Genomic DNA, 19,120 nt, shown 5'->3' on the forward strand with positions numbered 1-19,120 from the left:
AAATCTGACTTTTGCTGTGTCAGGAGGCAGTTAGAATAGTTCAGGTACTCAAATATTTTATTAATTGTAGCAAACAAGACAACCACATAAATCAAAATCATTGTTAAACAACAGGCATGGGTCAGGTGATGAGCATACAGCATAAACAAGGGCAGGTAAAGGCAAAAACATGAATAACACAACTTGGTCATAAGTAAAACAATAGTAAATAGTTAGGTAATAGTAAAAAAGAGAGAGAGAGAAAATGCTTGTTAAACACAAAAGGACCCCAAGTATATAACTGGTAAAACAACTGAAAGTCTGTTTATTCTGTTTGTGTAGTGGTGACTGTGATTGAGTTCAGGTGTGTGTATTAGTAATCAGGTAGTGTAAACATGAGCTTATGGATTTAGTTCTCAGCAGTCATGTTTGTAGGCTACACTGGGTTCTGGGAAGTGTAGCTGGAGAATTGTGGATGAAATTATTTGATTAAAATTGGATGTAATGTTTCATTCATGATATTTATAAATTCTATCATGAATAAACTAATTTATAAAATGATGTCTCCATAACTAAAGATAAACCTAACTATGATTTTCATAAAAAATATTTTTATTCTCATAAAAATTCTCCCAATAAAAGTTCGGATTCAGAATTAAAAATTGCCCTGAATTCTATTGTTAGATTTTGTTTTGACATAGAGTTTAGGAAACATTACCATTGTGCTGGTGAGTTCCATGACAGAACCTTTTGCTGTATTAATAAACCTATACACACTATGGTAAAATGTTTGTACCATTTTAGTAACGTGGGTGTGTTGTTTATATATACTGGCATTTGTGATGAGAGTATGTGTTTTAAACTAAAGTGAATTAAGCCACAGGTACCCTTTGCAAAAATGTGCAGCACAACCCTGACAACAACTGGAGCATACAGTAGGATCAAACTAGGGACACTGGAGCTGTGAAATGGCAGCAGTAGTTGCTGTTGCGCCATCATGCGTCCCCAATGCTAATCTTTATGTGAAAGTACCCCTTATATACAAACAGCTCATTTGTGTGTGTGTGTGTGTGTGTGTGTGTGTGTGTGTGTGTGTGTGTGTGTGTGTGTGTGTGTGTGTGTGTGTGTGTGTGCGTGTGTGTGTGTGTGTGTGTGTGTGTGTGTGTGTGTGTGTGCGTGTGTGTAGGCTTCATATCTGCCTAACTAAAGGAAGTGGCTTATGCAGTGCAAGTTTTTTACCGGAAACCCACAACTTATGTCGCAAGTTCACATATGTGAGCTAGTTCACTAAAACAGACTTGACAGTTAACAACATTATGCCTCAATCTCAGCAGTGTTTCTCCAACAATTTCAGTTTAACATGTACCCCCGAGTTATCTTGAAAGGAATCTTATATAAAAAATCTCAGCAAAAACGAAGAACATCCCCTTGTAATTATAAGGAAAGATATTTTGTGTTAAACACAGAGGATCTGACCTACTCTGAGCGTCGCCCAGGGGTGAGTTAATGCAGTTAATTTCTGACAGTATTGAGTTGTCTTAAACATTTAATAAAATCTGCACTTTATCATTGACTATTTAAATTTTAGTCCTGTTTTAGAGTTTTTCTGTGTTCATGCACAGGACTTAATAAGTGTCTTAATATACTGCATTAATATACTTTTTTACATTTGAAGTTACTTTCTTAAATAACAGTAGGAAAAAAAAAACGTTTTCTGGTGTTTTAGAAAAAGCCAATTCAGAAGGGCTGCATTGAACTTCCCCGGATTAAGTGTGTAGAGATTGTACGCAGTGACCTTCCCATTCCCTGTGAATACAAATATCCTTTCCAGGTGAGAGTGCCTTAAAAGATTCTATAACATCATTAACATTTATATTAAAGCTCAGCAAAATAATATATATTGTTTTAACCAGAGTGATTTAGCGCAGTTGTTTTATATTGATTGGATTAATAGGTTTAATATGGTGTTGAAAAGCGTTACAACATGAATAAACAATCCTTTTATTCTAAAATTGTGGGTCTTTTCCTCTTTCATTTAACCCTCACTTTCAGCGTTTATAGTATTAGTATAGCAATGTAAACAAAAAATATGTCACCAATAAAATTAATAAAATAGGCAAGAGACGGGAAAGAGTGCAGTCCACATATAATTTATTTGCTATGTGCAGTGTATTTACTATTCAGCATTTATTATTAATAGCTAGATTTAGTAAATGAGTTTAGTAAATTTAGATTTATGTAAATGTGTATATGAAAATGTATTGTTTCTGGTTTTCTTACAGGTTGTCTATGATAACTACCACCTTTATGTGTTTGCGCCAGACAATGACTGCAGGTTAAAGTGGGTCAGAGCTCTTAAAGAGGGTGAGCAGCTGTTTGGGAGTGTATCATAAACAAAACATGTATTATAATGTTTTATATTTGTTTTATTATTGATTATCTGCATTTTATCTCAATAAATATTTTATTTATCTTGTCTTGTATGAAGAGACAAGAGGCAACAACCTTGCTTTGAACTATCATCCTGATTTCTGGGTTGAGGGAAGATGGAGGTGTTGTAACAGGACAGATAAGTCGGCACCTGGGTGCAGTGACTATTATCCAAGTGGAAGTGGTAAAATAAAACATAGCTGCTATGAAAATCATACTATATTTGAACAAAAAGCTTATGCTCATAAGAAATATTGCTTATTTTAAATCATGAATATTTTCTTAACACAGCATCCAAAAAGCCCTTGCCTCCAACACCAGATCCAGAGGTAAATGTAATATGTATTTCTATCACTCTGAGATGTTTACTGTATGAGACCAATGAAAGTAGCTGTGATTACTACCATACTTAGATATCCTGAATTATTTCTGTGCTTTTTGTTTTCCCACAGCGGCGGTTCTCTAGCCCAGAACCACGGATTGTTGTGGCTCTGAAGAACTTTATCCCTCAAGAAGACACAGACATTCCACTGCACAAAGATGAGGAGTACACTGTAATAGATTGTTCTGAAACCAACTGGTGGACCGTCAGAGATAAAAATGGGTAAATATGCAGTACATAATTTCTCTACACGTCTTTGTCTTGGGGTGTGAAATTTTTCTTTTCAAAACTATATATTTCTTAGTTGGAAAAAGTTTACATGCCCATTAGAAGTGACCCAATTACTAATTATAACAATCTTGATTTGCATTGTTATGCTCCAGTTTTCTAGACTCCAACATCCAGAATATCCACAAGAACCTATAGCTGTTTAAGGAAACACTACTGTTTTATCAAATTCTGGCCTGTGGACAGTGTAATATATCAGTAATATTTCTATACAATTAAAGAGCAAAGACAGGCAAAAACAAAATAGATGTATTTAATTTGGTTATTTTTCTATCATAAACCTGGAAGATTATTGTTAAACAGCTGCATGTTTAGATGTGTAGCTTGAGGCTGGGTGGCATTATCAGAATTTGGATCTAGTAAAAAAATATCTGAATTATTTGTTGTAAAATATGCTCTTAAACCTGTTAATATTGAGATTGCAATTTTTGTTATCATTTCATCAGTCATTACTGTCATTATTCTTTAAATGTTATTCGTTAGTCCAAAATGCCAAAAAAACCTACACCACTGGCTGATGTTCTTGCCTATGTTGTTTTATTATGGCCTTCAGTATTGTTGGTCTGTTGCATGATATCACAGACTGATATTAGAGCTCTCCTGCTCAGCTGTATAAAAAGAAAGAAAGAGTTGATTATTCTTATGATAATACTAATTAAATGTAATAAGCTCATTTTTTTCTATTAATATATAAATGAACATTTTAGCACTACAAGCATTTTTTCACCTTTGAAATCTTTCCTTATCAAAAAGTGTAACCTTTATTCACCAACATGCAGCAGTATGTCTAGTAGTATTCTGTAGGTTAGAAAAATTAATTTTATGGGTGTGGATCCTAAACCAGGAACTGCATAAAAAAAGGCCGAGAAGCACAGAATTTCTACATAGAGTTTCGTCAGAGTGTTTCTCTGCATGTCTGTGTTAGGCAATGGACCAGATCCTTTGAAATCGACAGTTGCTATTTTGTAGTTCATTTGCTTATTTGACTTCCTTACAATAAACTCTAAAACATTAGAACTTATTTGCTGACTACAGCAAGAAAATGTGAAAAAGTTTTGTCTTAAAGGAATATTGCAGTGCTTTTCAACGAATCTCTATCTTCATCTGTAGCGTATGTGTGATTAACACAAACCAGAAGTTTATATAAAAACCCCAAACTATTACACTTTAACAATGATATAAGAAAAGCATTTGAAAATGTTTTATAAAAGCTGATCTTATTCCTCTTTATCCAACTTTAAAACACGGTTAAACACAGACAAATTTATTTAGGCCACTTTGTGCCATTCTTGTATGATCTCATTGATGAAAATTCATTAATCAAAGACTATCATCCAGATTTGGAGTTTACAAATACTGTTGTCTCTTCAGTATTCTATTGTCTAATAGAGTTTAATAAAGATTTTAGGTTGAAAAGGTGTTGGAGAATGACTTTAAAGAAAGTCAAAGGTTAGAATTTATGTTGCTGCCAAAGTAGAGGTCAAAGCCATCACGTTTTGCAGTATTCTTAGTGATAATACCATGTCGTTAGAATCTTTAAATTTAACTAGAATTCTATATGAATCCGTAATCAAATCAGCACTTGGAAATAAAATCGCCTCGTTCATCAATTAGCTGAAAATGAGAAACAATATGAGAAGCTATTCATTCCCGGTGGGTTTCGGTGTTATGGAAGTAAAAGTCTACGAGACAAATCAATATGTCTTTTAATGTGGTTGTACTAAACCACCAATGCACAGATGCCATATTGTATTCTAACACTTATCTATAAAAGCTAGCTTTGGGTCAACACAATGAATACAACTGATTTATCTTTCTTGAGCCAAATGTGTCCACAAAATCATCCTCTCCTTTCCTTTTTTTAATATTTTTCTCAATTTTCTCACAGAAATGTTGGAACTGTGCCTTGCATTTATATTAAAGAGAAACCTTCAAACAACATTGAGCACTTTAAGTAAGAATTACCTATTTAATCACATACATAAAACCATATCTAAATGTACAGAAATATTAATGATTACATATTTCAGCACAGTTTGTTTCTTTTCTTAGCTTATACATATATGTCATAGAAAACACTTATCAATTATTGGTTTGTCCTTGTTTCTTTTATAGATGGTACAACAAAGATATAACCCGGACAGAAGCTGAAGAATTGTTAATTGCAGTGGTAAATATAAAAATTACAAGAAAATATTATGTTCTTATTTCACATGAACAACTAATTTCCTGAAATGAAAGTAAAAGATGTGTCTGAATACTTTGTTCACAGGCTACAGTTGGGTAATTGGGTAATTTTTTTCACAAGCGAGACAAGGTTTCTTTCTGGCTCTCTGCAAGCCTGCAATATTTGCAGGTGCAGTGTGTGCATGTACGGTTCAAACAAAGATCCAAAACCTTTAAACCAGTGTGGCTGTGAGGTTTCCTGTTATAGCTATATCACATGTTAAAGTGAAGACTAAAGTAAATGCGAAGACAGAAAATGTTATACTTGCAGTTACATTTTTAATATCTGTACTGTACTATATTCTATCTAACTGATAATGAGCTATCAACACTAACAGTAGAATAATAAGCGTATAATTGCACCCAGGAGTTAAAGGCCATGTGTTTAAGGCCACGAATAAGCAAAATGTAATCTATGACAGATATCTGTATTTTATGTTATTAGGATAAGGAGGGTGCATTCATGGTGCGTGACTCCCGGCATGCAGGAGTTTACACAGTGTCTGTGTTTACTAAAGCCCCTGGGTAAGCCACATCATCGCAGTCTCTGCATTTAATTTATTATAATTTCCGCAACATGATAGTTTTCTCAGACTCCTTTCGAATCAACGAATTCATATTTTTTGTTAATGTCGCATTTCTGCAGGTCAAATGGGGAAAAGTATCCAAGGGTCAAGCATTATAAGATCAGAGAGACTGAAGATGAAGAGCCCAAGTATTACTTGGCTGAAAAATATTTATTCAGCACCATCCCAGAGCTCATTCATTATCACCAACACAATGCTGCAGGTGAGCTGCAAATATCCTGTTCTAGCTAGTCAGGACATGCTGGTAAACGTTATCTAATAAACTCTTTTAAATGACAGCTCTCTCTGTGGCATCTTGGTCAGTCATAGAATTACAAGATTACATTTAGTAATAATAATAATAATAATAATAATAATAATAATAATAATAATAATTTGAATCATGTAAAATCCTAGTATAACTTTTAGTTATGTTCAGAAATGTTTTTGATGTGTTCAGATGCTGTTTAATTGCGTCTTGTGCAAACCAAAGACAGCTCCAGAATATAAATGTGTGTTGTAATGTGCTTGTCACGTGGTAGGCTTAATAACACGACTGAGGCACTGTGTCTCCCGAAGCCAAGACAATTTTCCCAGGATTGAGGAGCTTGCATCAGGTAGTGGTTCCTAATTTGTAAATTATATATTATATTATATAATTATATAACTTCTTTAAATTCTCAATTCTAAGTCAATTTTTCTTAGTCAATAATAAATGCTTTAAAGACTAATCTAATAGGGTATGTTTATCTATTATCATTTATTTTGTGTGTGTGTGTGTGTGTGTGTGTGTGTGTGTGTGTGTGTGTGTGTGTGTGTGTGTGTGTGTGTGTGTGTGTGTGTCTTCCAGAGAAGTGGGAGTTGGACATGGAAGACTTGACTCTTGGGGCTGAGCTAGGCAGTGGTCAGTTTGGTCTGGTGTTGGAGGGTTTGTGGCATGGTGAGAAAGTAGCTGTAAAGACAATTCGTGAAGAGGCCATGTCTGAAGAGGAGTTTAAAGAGGAGGCAAAGGTTATGATGTAAGTGATGATTTCGTCATTCACACCATAACAGTTTCCATAATACATAATGCATAATAAATGTTAAACTGATTTGTCAACATAATAGTAAGAAAACAGTAGTAGTAGTAACCAAGAACAAATATAGTAGTTCTGAAAAAAAAGGAGAAATGAAAGATTTGAAAAAAAAAAACAACAAAAAAAAAAACACAAAAAACAAATAAATAAAAACCTATATACAGTAAATACTTACACAGCTCATTATATTAGACATTGTTCTGGAATTTCCTAAATATAAAATCCCTTTAATCTATTTTTTTTAAAACATAAAGGTTTTGTTCTTAAATGCCTCTTTTCACTTCAGTCACTTGTTATTTATTTTAATTTTTTATATATGTTCACCAAACACAAAAAGCCTTGCTATGTTGATGAACATTTTATTTTTCAGTTTAATTCTAAAACATTTAAAAGTGATTGCAATATCGCATGCTGTTCCATGTGACTGTAGTATCTGATTCTGTACCACAGGAAAGTATCCCACCCGAAGCTGGTGAAGCTGTACGGTGTCTGCACCCATCAGAAACCCATGTACCTGGTGTTTGAGTTTCTGGAGAACGGCTGCCTCACAGAATTCCTGCGCTCCAGAAAAGGTTGTGTTCCACAGGAAACTTTGCTGAGCATGTGTATAGATGTGAGCGAAGCAATGGCTTACCTGGAGAGCTCAAATTTCATTCACAGAGACCTGGTAAATATTTGTATCCAACAATTCACATTCAGAAGTCATTCTGTAATCATGAAATTTGTTCCAAAATGTGGTTTTACAGGCTGCAAGAAACTGCCTGGTTTCAGGAGACCTTGTAGTGAAAGTCTCCGATTTTGGAATGACCAGGTATGCAAAGATTTATTAGTATATATTAGATTATATTTATACTTCAACAGGGGGTACGCATATTTTTTTTTATCACATACTTGTATCCTTGGTGTTGCCTCATCTTACAGGTTCGTTCTGGATGACCAGTACACCAGCTACACCAGCAAATTCCCTGTAAAGTGGTCATCTCCAGAAGTGATCAGATTTAACAAGTTCAGCAGCAAATCAGATGTGTGGTCATTTGGTGAGAGCAAAACTTTTCATCTGGGGAAAAAATACATTGTAGATTTTTAACATTTTTATATTTTCTTTCATCTAATTGTTTAAAAGTATATATACTTATAAGTGTGTATACTATAATATAAAAAAAATAATAGTTAGATGATGATGATAAGGTTGATATTACAAAATGTTAAAGCAAAAATATTCTCATAGTGGTTAAAACCCAGCTCCGTGGTTGGGCACTCAATTCCCATCACAATTCTGTGAGCAAGGAGTTTGCATTTTCTCTCTGATTCAGGAGTTTTCTCTGGGCACTTCCTCCACCAATTCCAAGACATGCATCATAGGCATTGATTGGCATCTCTAAATTGTCACTGGTGTGTAATTGTGCCCTTTGATGGGTTGGAACCCTTTTGCCTGGAGTCCCTAAGGAAAAGTGGTACAGAAATTGGATGGATGAATGGATGGATGGATGGATGGATGGATGGATGGATGGATGGATGGATGGATGGATGGATGGATGTTTTAAGCCCATACATTATTGTATTAAATTTGAGAGTTGTGCTTTGGTATATTCTCTGGCTCAGGTGTGTTAATGTGGGAGGTGTACAGCGAAGGCCGACTGCCCTACGAGTGCCGAAGTAATGCAGAAGTTGTGGAATCCTTAAACGCAGGATTAAGGTTATTAAAACCCAGACTCTGTCCAGAACCTATTTACCAGCTAATGCAGTGGTGCTGGAAGGAGGTATGTAAACAAATTTCAGTTATGTATTGTATAGACACTGTTAATTGAATATTTTTCCTTAGAATGCTGTTTTTATGTGAAATCAGATGCAAGTTTTATTCAGACATAGGGATCTAACTAGGAGTGAGTTACATAGCAAAAAAAAAAAATCATATCACAATACTTATATATAAAATACAATAAACAATATGGAACACAATATTCAGATTTGCAAACCAAGTGTTATTACTGAATGTCTCCAAAAATAAATTATTTAACATGAAAGACAAAAACAAACATTTGTTACATATATAGATTTTACTACAACAACACATTTGTTTAGAATTGTAATAAAATAAATAAATAAATAAATAAATAAATAAATAAATAAATAAATAAATAAATGCTGCAAAAAATAAGCAAGTCTTAGAAAGTCAAACTCTGTTGAATATAGACATTGTATTTAATATTTCATATTATACCACAAAAAGGTCTTAATTAAATAACAGGAACTAAGTGTTTTTATGGAATTTTCACCACATTAAATTGTAACTATAACTAGACATTGTTTTGTATTGTACTGATGCAGTGTTACTTAGTCATTTACTATAACAGCATACCCAGTCTGATTTTATTCCTTGCTTATTAGATGGTAATAAGACAATCCTTATAAAGATTATAGACTAAAGAAAAATAGATCTTACTCCTCACAGGGCATGTCTACAGGAGGTCTGGAGTGACACTGGGTTTTCTGGCATAGGTTTCTTTCCTAACAAAACTTAGAGCGTTGTTAGAGTGCATATTTAACAGCTCACGGGCCAAACCAGTCAAATGATCCAAACTGCAGTGCTCCCTCCCCTGGCTTCCGTTAGCTGACCGCATCCAAATTAAAAACACTAATGCTTGCCTACAAAGCCAAAAACGGACAGGCACCTTCTTACCTCAAAGCTCTTATCACACCCTGCACTGCACTACTGCCTCTATCTCTGCTTAACTAATCCCACCATCTCTCATGGTACAACATGCATTATGACACTTTTTTTTTTCCTGCCACCTACAGTAGGTGATGGAATGAACTTATTGGAGTTAAATGTCAGAACCGCTGAGTCAGTTGCAGTCTTCAAATGTTGTATAAAGACTTAAATTTGTACCTGTTTTATTAAAAATACTTACTGTATTGCCTCCCAACAGAGTTTTAGGCTGATGGTATTTTTAGTGTGTGACCTAGTGAACCAGAATCAATGTATTCATTGATAGAGACTTCAAAAGGAGGTCAATCTGCATAAAGGCACCTGCTAAATGCCGTAAATGTAAGTCCGATTTCACTGGCAGGTCACAGATTCACAGAATCTTCAATCAAATCATCAAATTTTAATCCATGCTGGACCAGAGTCCGAAGTATTATGATGCAGACTTAAATCAGCACTGAACCATCACAAACAGAAGCTGAATTAATCACAACACTCCTAAATTTACAACCTTTTAATCTGCAATAACCAGCTCATTAAAAAGTTAGGTTTCAATTTGAAAAAATTACCATTCTCTTTAAACAACTTCCAGAATTTCTGGTGAATAACCCCTTTCTCTGTCTCATGTGAATCGCAGTGACAGCAATGCAAGTGACATCCTCTAAGTGTTAAATGTTTGTTAGATAACGCAAGTGTAAAAATTGTATTGGGAGAAGTAGCATAACCAGGGATTTTGCACATTTTATTATACACTTATAGTATACTGTTAAGCTTTTATTCTGACAAATACAGTGTTTGCATTTTGAAAAATAATAATAATTTATATATATATATAATTTTTTATTTTTTTATTTTTTAACAGAAACCTGAAGACCGGCCCTCCTTTGTCCTGCTCCTTCATGAGCTGGCTTCTACTGCTGACTTCTGATTTATGGCTATCTGTGCTTCTTATGAAAATATAATGTACAGTCCAGAATATTTTATTTATTTATGTATATATTTATATATATTTGCAATTAATATCTATGATTTTTTTGTACAGCCTATGTGGACGAATAACCTGAGATTACTTCATGTTTTTTTATACAATCATATGTCCTGTACTCAGTTTCTCCTTTAGGGGGAACAATTAGTAAGCATCTATTTCAGAGACTAATGGTGTGAGCCTTTGGTGCACAAATATACTCATTAACTGCATTCCATCTGTCTGTATTTTTCATTAGTTAACAACAAATTGTATTAAGTCCATACAAGTGTGCCAGCAGTTTAGTAAATAATCACTTTTACGCATGATGAAATGAAAAAATTCCTAAAAAAGAAAATAACTTATGTTCTTTTTAATAGGTTTATGTAAATGTGTGGTCTTGTGGTCATATCAGAAGTGGACATGCATGACTAATAGTTGAATGCGTCTGCTGTTTGAATGCGTTTACACAGACCACTCGTGCATTTCCACAGTAGACAGGTTGCCAACTCTGTTAAAACTAACCCAATGTTACTTCAAAACCACATCTGAAATATTCTGCTATAATGCTCAGGCTCAGATTGTTCAGTAAAAAATACTCTTTGCCATTGTACTCTTTGGTACAGCTTTTCTCATCTTATCACATTTTATTTAATTTCAGCACTAGCCAAAAAAAAAAAGAAAAAGAAAAGAAAAGATTAAATTAAAGAGAAAAAACACACTGTCTCTCACATATAGCTATAAAATAAGTAATAATAATATAACAACAACAGTGTGACTGCACGTCGTTGATAGATTTGATTGTAATATTTGATTGAGGATTATTCAATTCATATTCAGGTCCAAATGGAACTATTGTGGCTCTTGCAATCCTAAAACTCTAACTTTCAACATTACTAACATGGGGATGTTTATTTAATGAAGCAGTCTATAGTACACATAAAATTGCCTTAGTCTATTACATATGATCGTATCGGTGTCAAATCAGCTGTTGTGCTAATCAGCATACAAGAATTCAACCTTTTAGAGGATTTCAACAGCAAGGTTGGACAATTCAAATGTGTCTCGAAAACGTGTGAAATCTGCACTACAAATGTATTGTGGCCATGTGTCTCAAACCACCTTCGGAAATTGATCACAAAATGCATATTTACTTCTTCCGAGTATCGGTCACTAATGCACGACTCCATTATTTTGTTCATTTGCTTCTGACAAGTTTTGCTATTGAAAACCCAGAAACACCCACTTTCCACTCTCTACATTGTGAATGCATGATTATCATACAGAGTGTGTGCATGTATGTTATATGTTTGATCTGCTGATGTATTTTAATCCATGAATCGTTTAAATCGGGCATAAACAAATCCATTTTTTTTTAATCCAATTTCTTTGTGTAGAGCTTTTAACAGTTCTCATTGTCTCAAAGCAGCTTTACAGAAGAATGGAAACAGAATAGAAATCAAAAAATAAATAAATCTATAATAAGAAGATAAAAAATAAATGAATATATACAATTAAAGTTTCGAATTAATTTTAAAAATATTAAATTTAAATTTAAAATACTATATATCTATCCTTTTCCTAATGAGCAAGGTGACGTGGCAAGGAAAAACTCCCTGAGAGGACATGAGGAAGAAACCTTGAGAGGAACCAGGCTCAGAAGGGAACCCATCCTCATTTGGGTGACATTGGACAGTTGGACAACTCAAATTGTTTATTTTGCTTTAGACTTTTTTGCTTTAACTGATGACTCGAATAACCATTCACTGAAAAACATCTTTATGATGATCCGTTCACCCGAAACAGACGTGTTTGTTATTCGAAGCATTAACGGTGCCAATGCAACTGAATAGGCCTCCGAAAGAAGACAAATTTGCATAAGATAGTGTATAGGGGCGTGGCTTGATCACGCGCTCATTGATGATTGGTGAACATAATCCGTCTCTGTGACAACAGCAGGCAGGACTTGAATATTTATTAGCAGCATCATTACCACTGTTCACTGTAAACAGTGACAATAATACACGTTCCTCACTCCTAATATACGGGCGGAGAGAGAGATCTATATCTAACCAGTTCTTTTTAAGATTAGCTTTAAAGGTTTACATCATGAATTCACTTGTTGAAACCACGTAAAACTAGAAGTCAAGTCAAAAAGCGTTTATTGTCATTTCATCCATATATATATAGCTGTGAAATGATACGTTTGTTCTGTTCAGGACAATTCATTCAGCAAAAATTAGGAAAGAATTTAGGCATAAATATAAGAATCAGTTCGTCTAAACTAATATAGCTGCCAGTGTTGCAGGTGTAAATGAGGCCAGGAAGGCCGTTAAAAATAAAAGTATTAGCATGGATATAAACACAATTTTAATTAACATTATCATCGGTTTTTGGAACAGCACCAACGCTCACACCTCGAATGAGCCGAAATGTGATGACTCACGCATCGACATGCGAAGTCCGATCGAACAGCAGCCGCTAAATGGGTCGTTGTCGCTTTAAGGAAATGCACTTGCAGCCATTTTCTGCTCTTTGTGTGGGGCGTATTAGCGGACAGCGACCGAGCTGAGAGCATCAGTTGCTGGATACTGAGCGAAGCGCCGCCGTCGTGTTTCTACGCCGCTGTGCGCTCATTGTCCGGTGGTTTGTCGTGCGGACATGCGATTTGCAGGTATGATGATTTTATACAAGTGTTTTCCGATGAGGCATGTCGGATGTGGGAGCAGGAGCCAGACAGCGATGATGGCAGCAACCTGCTAGTGGTGGTGTATCGCTGCTCACCATCACGTCACCGAGCTGTTTATTGCTGAAAATAAACCTTTAAGACTACATGTGATTACCGCAGATCGTTTAAATTAGTTAATCGATTTATTTATCATGCTGTTTTTATACGGCTTGTGACTATAGCACCGATTTCTGAAGTAGCGCATCCGCTGGGTGGAACGGTGTATAATACTGATAGCATCCTTTCCCCTAATGGGTGGGGTGAGGGGAGGACTGGCTTTATGTCCCTGCTTCTCAAACCCAGCTTATTACACCCGTAGGGTGTTTATGGGTTCGCTTGTTAAACATTTTTGCCATTATTTTACACGTTTGTTCATTTGTGGTTGTTTAAATGTCTTTTCTGACAGTCAAATATAAACGGTATCAGTGTGAGAAGGTTGCTACGGATGCTAGGCTAGAGGTGCTAGCTAATTCAACGTTTTGGAGCCGATTTGAATTCATAAATTGAAGTTGAATGCCGGCCCTGTATAATAAAATAGCACAAATAATCGACGTAATGTAGAATATCTTCAGTTTGTCGCTTGTTATTGGATAAATATTTGTACTATGTGAGTTTTGACGCATTCTGTCAGGCAGATGTAGATGATAGCATCTAGCACTTGGTAACAGCTGACTGTTTTTTTTTATATACAGGTCATACATACATATTTTTTATAATATAATGTAAAATTATTATTATTTATTTGCTAGGGTATAATTTAGCCTAATAATATATCACAATATTATGTCATATATTGTGTTTTATTTTGTTACATTACACTTATCTGACAGTTTGGATATTTGACCTCTTTCATAAACAGGCTAATGAGAGGGCTTTAGGTCAGACGACCTTTATGACAGCATTGATGACTAATCAAACATATATAAACGAGATAGTAACTAGTTATGGACTGCTTGACCATGCTACAACCAAAAGATACGAAATAGTTGCCTGCTAGTGAGAGATCATTCACCTAACCTGAGTGTTGAGAAATTTACTGATTGTACAGTACACTCATGTGTCATGTCACTCAAAACTCTCATGTCAGTGATGTAGCTCCATTCAGAGATGATTTCAGGCATTCAATCTGGATATGATGGAAACTCATGTAAAGGCCCTAACACTCCAACTGTCAGTTTCTGATCTGTGGCCAACAGTCACCTGTTGTTTTTGAGATGTATCCCAAATCATTGGCACTGGGCCCTTCACTGCTCTCATGCAGCCTATCGTCAGAGGCCAGCACTGATGGACCGTTTGCTATTTGGCTGATCAGTGAAGCAACTGAGCTCAGTAAAGAACTTTTTTTTTAAATTTCCAGTGGTGTGAAAATGGCTAGGCTGATTTGTTTGGCTACATCCCAAATTCCATGGGTTGTCACAATAACAACAGACGTTTGATTTCTAGAGCAAATAATAACTTGTATTATGATTCTCAATACCACCAAAATGATACTTTGGTCAAAAATTAGTAAATAAAAACAAAGCTGCACACACCTGAGTATATCAACTTGTGGTTTGCATTGAATATGTTCCAGCCATGTATCACTAACCAGTTGGGACTCAGAAAGAAAGATACTTTAGTTTGATGTAAAAACTTCCCTTAAAAATATTAACAAAGGTGTTTGTTATAGCAGTTGTAGTCCAGTTTGGACACCAAAACACTACTAAGTGTAGACAAGGAAGCAGGTTGTTTCAGCAGTCCCTTGTGCAGTACATTCACATTCAGTAGTTCTCTGGTTTCGAATAAGATTACATAATATTGAGGAATATGGGTGTGCAGTGTTGAGGGCCAAATAAGTACAATATATTAATCCAGTCAAAACTGTGAAATCATACAGTCTGTTTTGTTCTTAACAACATATGTTCATGGTATCCAGCTTTTTTACCAGTGTTTGTTATAAAGTACAAAATTGAGCTAGTGTTAGATAATGTACAAAAGCCAAAAAAGCAGGATGCATGTTAAGTCAAATGCAGGGAACATAAGTATTATACTAGCTGTGAATGTGGACAGAAGTAGCTCCAGATTATGAGGTGAGAATCTAGGCAGTCAAGGAAATCTTTAATTCTGAGTCACTGATTCTTCAAATTGTAAAGAGCTAGATGAACTGGTTTGGCAATCTAGCTCCTGCTACAGCTGCTATCAGGCATGTCCCTGTGGATAGAGACCCGTGATCCACTGAAGACATTATATCTTATAACCTTTGGTTTGTAAGCATCTGGATCTGAGATCTGAGAGGAGGAACTGAAATATGTGGTTGGGCATAGAGATGTCTAGGATGACATTCTTAGTATGCTGTCTAGAAAAGTAAAAGGGAAATGAATGAATGAACAGCTTAAATGGATGTTAGCTAACTAATGTTGTCGTAAATGGGCTCGTATTGGTCAGGTTATAGAAATTCTGTTGTCTGAGTCAGCAGCCTTTTTGGAGTTTGAGTTGAGTCACTGTCGAATATATATGGATGTCTCTGAGAATGTCAATGACAGAAAGACTGTTTTTGCACATGACTGATGTCAGGACTCAGCCTGGACTTTTGGCCATGTGCTTCTGTTTATGTTCCGTGTCACGTGTCTGCCCCGCCCTTGTTTACTCCTCCCTGTCTCTGCACACCTGTTCCCAATGTGTTCATTGTCTTGTCTATTTAACCGTGCTGGCAGCGTGGAATCATCTTCGGTGTATGTTGTTCTTCCTTGTCCTTTGTCCTATTTAGTTTCGTCCATGTTCCTGTTTCATGTATTTAAATAATTAAACCTATTTATTTGAAGCTATCCTGTATCTGGATCTGTCTTCCTCCTCCCAGTGTGACAACTGATTACCTTTAACTCTGAGACAATGTTAGAACACAACAAAATGTTGAGATAGTTGAGTTCACTAAATATTTTCAAAAGTTGACTCTTCAATGAACCTTTAATAGTTGATCCCATCTTCAAATGCTGAATGACGCATGGCTCTATCATAACAATTTCTTTAAAGAAGGTTTTGTTGTAGAAAAAACATTAATGGCTCATTTGTGGTTCTCTGTATAGCCGTTGTTGTGCTAAAAGGCGACCAAGCTTTGGGCAGCTGACACTGCTCTAACAGACAGCAGATTCAATTCCTCCCTGCAATGTCTGTAATGTATCATATATGTGAGGTGTTGCCAAGAATCCTCTCTTGGATCTTAATCAATTCAGCTCACTAGTCACCAGAAAGTCTCTGGTACAATTATATAATAACTATCCAATACTGTATAACTATATAATTTTTTCTCTTTACCTTATTTAAACAATTATATTTAAATCAATTCCCAAATTTTTGTACTCCATCACACGGCTGAGTGAGATACAATGCATGCATCAGGAAACTGCATTTTCTTTAAAGGTTCATTGCTCAGCACATAGGTTTAACATATGCATGACTTGCACACATATTTTTGCTTTATTTCAGACTTGTCCAACTCTGACCATCCTCAGTATTTGGTTCTATATCAAGTGTTTTTCTTAATCAGTGATATATATGGAAGACAGTATACAACTACAGTATTTTCCGCACTATAAGGCGAACCTAAAAGCCTTAAATTTTCTCAAAAATCGTCCGTGTGCCTAATAATCCTTATGTGTGCACCGAGTTCCAAAATCTGTAAAAATGTTGTTGTGCGACTTTGGTAAGCGCTCCGCTCGATTGACTGCCGGACCATTTCCCGCTAACACAGGGACGTAATACATACACTACGTACGCTGGCAGCGATAAACCAATCAGAGAACATTACGTAATACGTACAGTATGTACGCTTACCTCTGCTACGCATTTGTTTCTTCCTAACCATTATGCGCTCCACACTCCAGTCCAGTAGGTGGCGGTAAATGCACCTTAAGTTGGTTTGACATCCGCCAATAAAAATCAGATGCTTACGAGGCACAATTCAAACTACAGGCTATCAGTTACACGGTTGTAAATGGGAATAGAGCTGCGAAAGAATTCAACATCAATGAATCTATGGTGCAAAAGTGGAGGAAGCAAGAAAATGTACTGCTCCAAGTTAAGAAGACACAGTAGATGAGGACTTTGATGGATTTGTGGGAGAAGATTGATTAAAAAATAATGTGTGTGTAATGTGTGTGTTGTTAAATAGTAGAATAAAGTTCAACTAAACTCACTGTTTTGCTTCTGTTACCTTTTTTTTGTAGACCGTATGTTTTAGCATGCGCCTTATAATACGGTGCGCCTTATGTATGGGTTAAGTACAGAAATAGAGCCCGTGATTGAGACTGCGCCTTATAATCCGGTGCGCCTTATGGTGTGGAAAATACTGTACTCAAATTACCATGACATGCCTATCAGAGCCCGAAGTGATTATGAATGTTGACATTTCCTTTTGAGACAGGAAGTCAGGCAAGTAGTGTGTTAAATGGTTTGACTATCTTCTGTAAAGTAATGCTAAAGTCCTTGTACAAAAGCTCTAAAACAAATTTTGATTTTTTTTTTTTCATTTTCTATGAACACGTGTAACATGGGGCCATGATTTCAGCAAGTGACATGCTATAGTATGGTTATTTTTTAATTTTAATTTTTTAAAGAAACTTTAGTTAAAACAATTGTTTAACTTTAAGCAAATATAGAGTGCAGCGACTGTCAATGGGAGTAGAGCACACGTGGTCCATGGCCAAGAGAACTGCAGTATGTGGTTTTGCATTGTCTTCCTGGAATACACAAGGACTTCCCTGAAATAGATGTCACTAGTTGCGAGTATATGTTGCTCTAAAACCTTTATATACCTTTCAGCATTCAAAGTGCCTTTCAAAACATGCAAGCTACTTATACCGTATGCACTTATGCACCCCATACCATCAGAGATGCTGGCTTTTGAACTGAATGCTGATATCACGCTGGAAGGTCTCCCTCCTCTTTAGCCCAGGGGACAGGACATCTGTGATTTCCAACAAGAATGTTAAATTTGGACTCGTCTGACCATAGAACACTTTTCCACTTTTCAAACAGTACATTTTAAATGAGCCTTACCCCTCAGGAGACAATGGTGCTTCTGGACCATGTTCACATACAGGTTCCTTTTCGCATGAGAGAGCTTTAGATGGCATCTGCAGATGGCACGGCGGATTGTGTTCACCGACAGTGGTTTCTGGAAGTGTTTCTGGGCTCATTTAGTAATGTCATTGACAAAACATGTGGATGAGTGATGCAGTGTCATCCGGGGGTTCAATGACCACAGGCATCCAATAAAGGTCTTTGGCCTTGTCCCTTACGCACAGAGATTTCTTCAGTTTGTCTGGAACTTTTGATGATGTTATGCACTGTAGATGATGAGATTTGCAAAGGCTTTGCAATTTAACATTGATTTTAACGTATTCCACAATCTTTTTAACACTCTCTCACAGATTGGAGAGCCTCTGACCATTTTTACTTCTGAGAGAATCTGCCTCTCTAAGACATCCCTTTCATAGCTAATCATGTTACAGACCTGATATCAACTAACTTAATTAGTGGCTAGATTAACTTTTTCAACCATTTATTGCCCCCATGCCAATTATTTTGAGACCTGTAGCAGGCATTGAATTTGAAATGAGCTCAATTAATGGACAACAATGTAAAATATCTCTGTTTCAACCTAATGGTTCCTAATGGTTAGAGAGTTTGACTCCTAACCCCAAGGTTGGGGGTTCGAGTCACGGGCCGGCAATACCACAAATGAGGTGCCCTTGAGCAAGGCACCAACCCCCCCCAACTGCTCCCCGGGCACCGCA

General features: G+C 35.9%; 2 protein-coding genes across 4 annotated transcripts in view; both read left to right on the forward strand.

Annotated features, from left to right (window-relative positions):
• The first annotated feature begins 1,133 nt into the window (after positions 1-1,133).
• On the forward strand, positions 1,134-10,851 carry itk (IL2 inducible T cell kinase). Its single transcript, XM_027135951.2, has 17 exons — positions 1,134-1,477; positions 1,706-1,810; positions 2,262-2,343; positions 2,468-2,593; positions 2,701-2,738; positions 2,862-3,013; positions 4,968-5,033; positions 5,195-5,249; positions 5,751-5,830; positions 5,952-6,094; positions 6,414-6,488; positions 6,722-6,890; positions 7,398-7,614; positions 7,694-7,758; positions 7,869-7,984; positions 8,550-8,707; positions 10,517-10,851. Exons 1-17 carry the CDS (start codon positions 1,340-1,342, stop codon positions 10,580-10,582), a joined length of 1,851 nt encoding a protein of 616 aa, XP_026991752.2. The 5' UTR covers positions 1,134-1,339; the 3' UTR covers positions 10,583-10,851.
• Positions 10,852-13,050: 2,199 nt separating this feature from the next.
• Positions 13,051-19,120, forward strand: part of cyfip2 (cytoplasmic FMR1 interacting protein 2) — a 28,757-nt gene continuing 22,687 nt past the window's right edge. Inside the window, exon 1 of one of the 3 annotated variants that reach the window (XR_007138284.1) lies at positions 13,051-13,292. The gene's annotated coding sequence lies outside the window, so the exon portion shown is untranslated. The remainder of the gene's footprint in view (positions 13,293-19,120) is intronic. The other 2 variants (XM_047802322.1, XM_027135578.2) reach the window with 2 other exon arrangements.

The sequence above is a fragment of the Tachysurus fulvidraco genome, chromosome 17 (assembly GCF_022655615.1).
Source record: "Tachysurus fulvidraco isolate hzauxx_2018 chromosome 17, HZAU_PFXX_2.0, whole genome shotgun sequence".
NCBI lineage: Eukaryota > Metazoa > Chordata > Actinopteri > Siluriformes > Bagridae > Tachysurus > Tachysurus fulvidraco.

Coding starts and splice junctions, on each gene's coding strand:
- itk (XM_027135951.2), top strand. CDS start 1,340: ATGTACCCCCGAGTTATCTTGAAAGGAATCTTATATAAAAAATCTCAG. Junction 1,811..2,261: donor AATACAAATATCCTTTCCAG/GTGAGAGTGCCT, acceptor GTTTTCTTACAG/GTTGTCTATGATAACTACCA. Junction 2,594..2,700: donor CTATTATCCAAGTGGAAGTG/GTAAAATAAAAC, acceptor TTCTTAACACAG/CATCCAAAAAGCCCTTGCCT.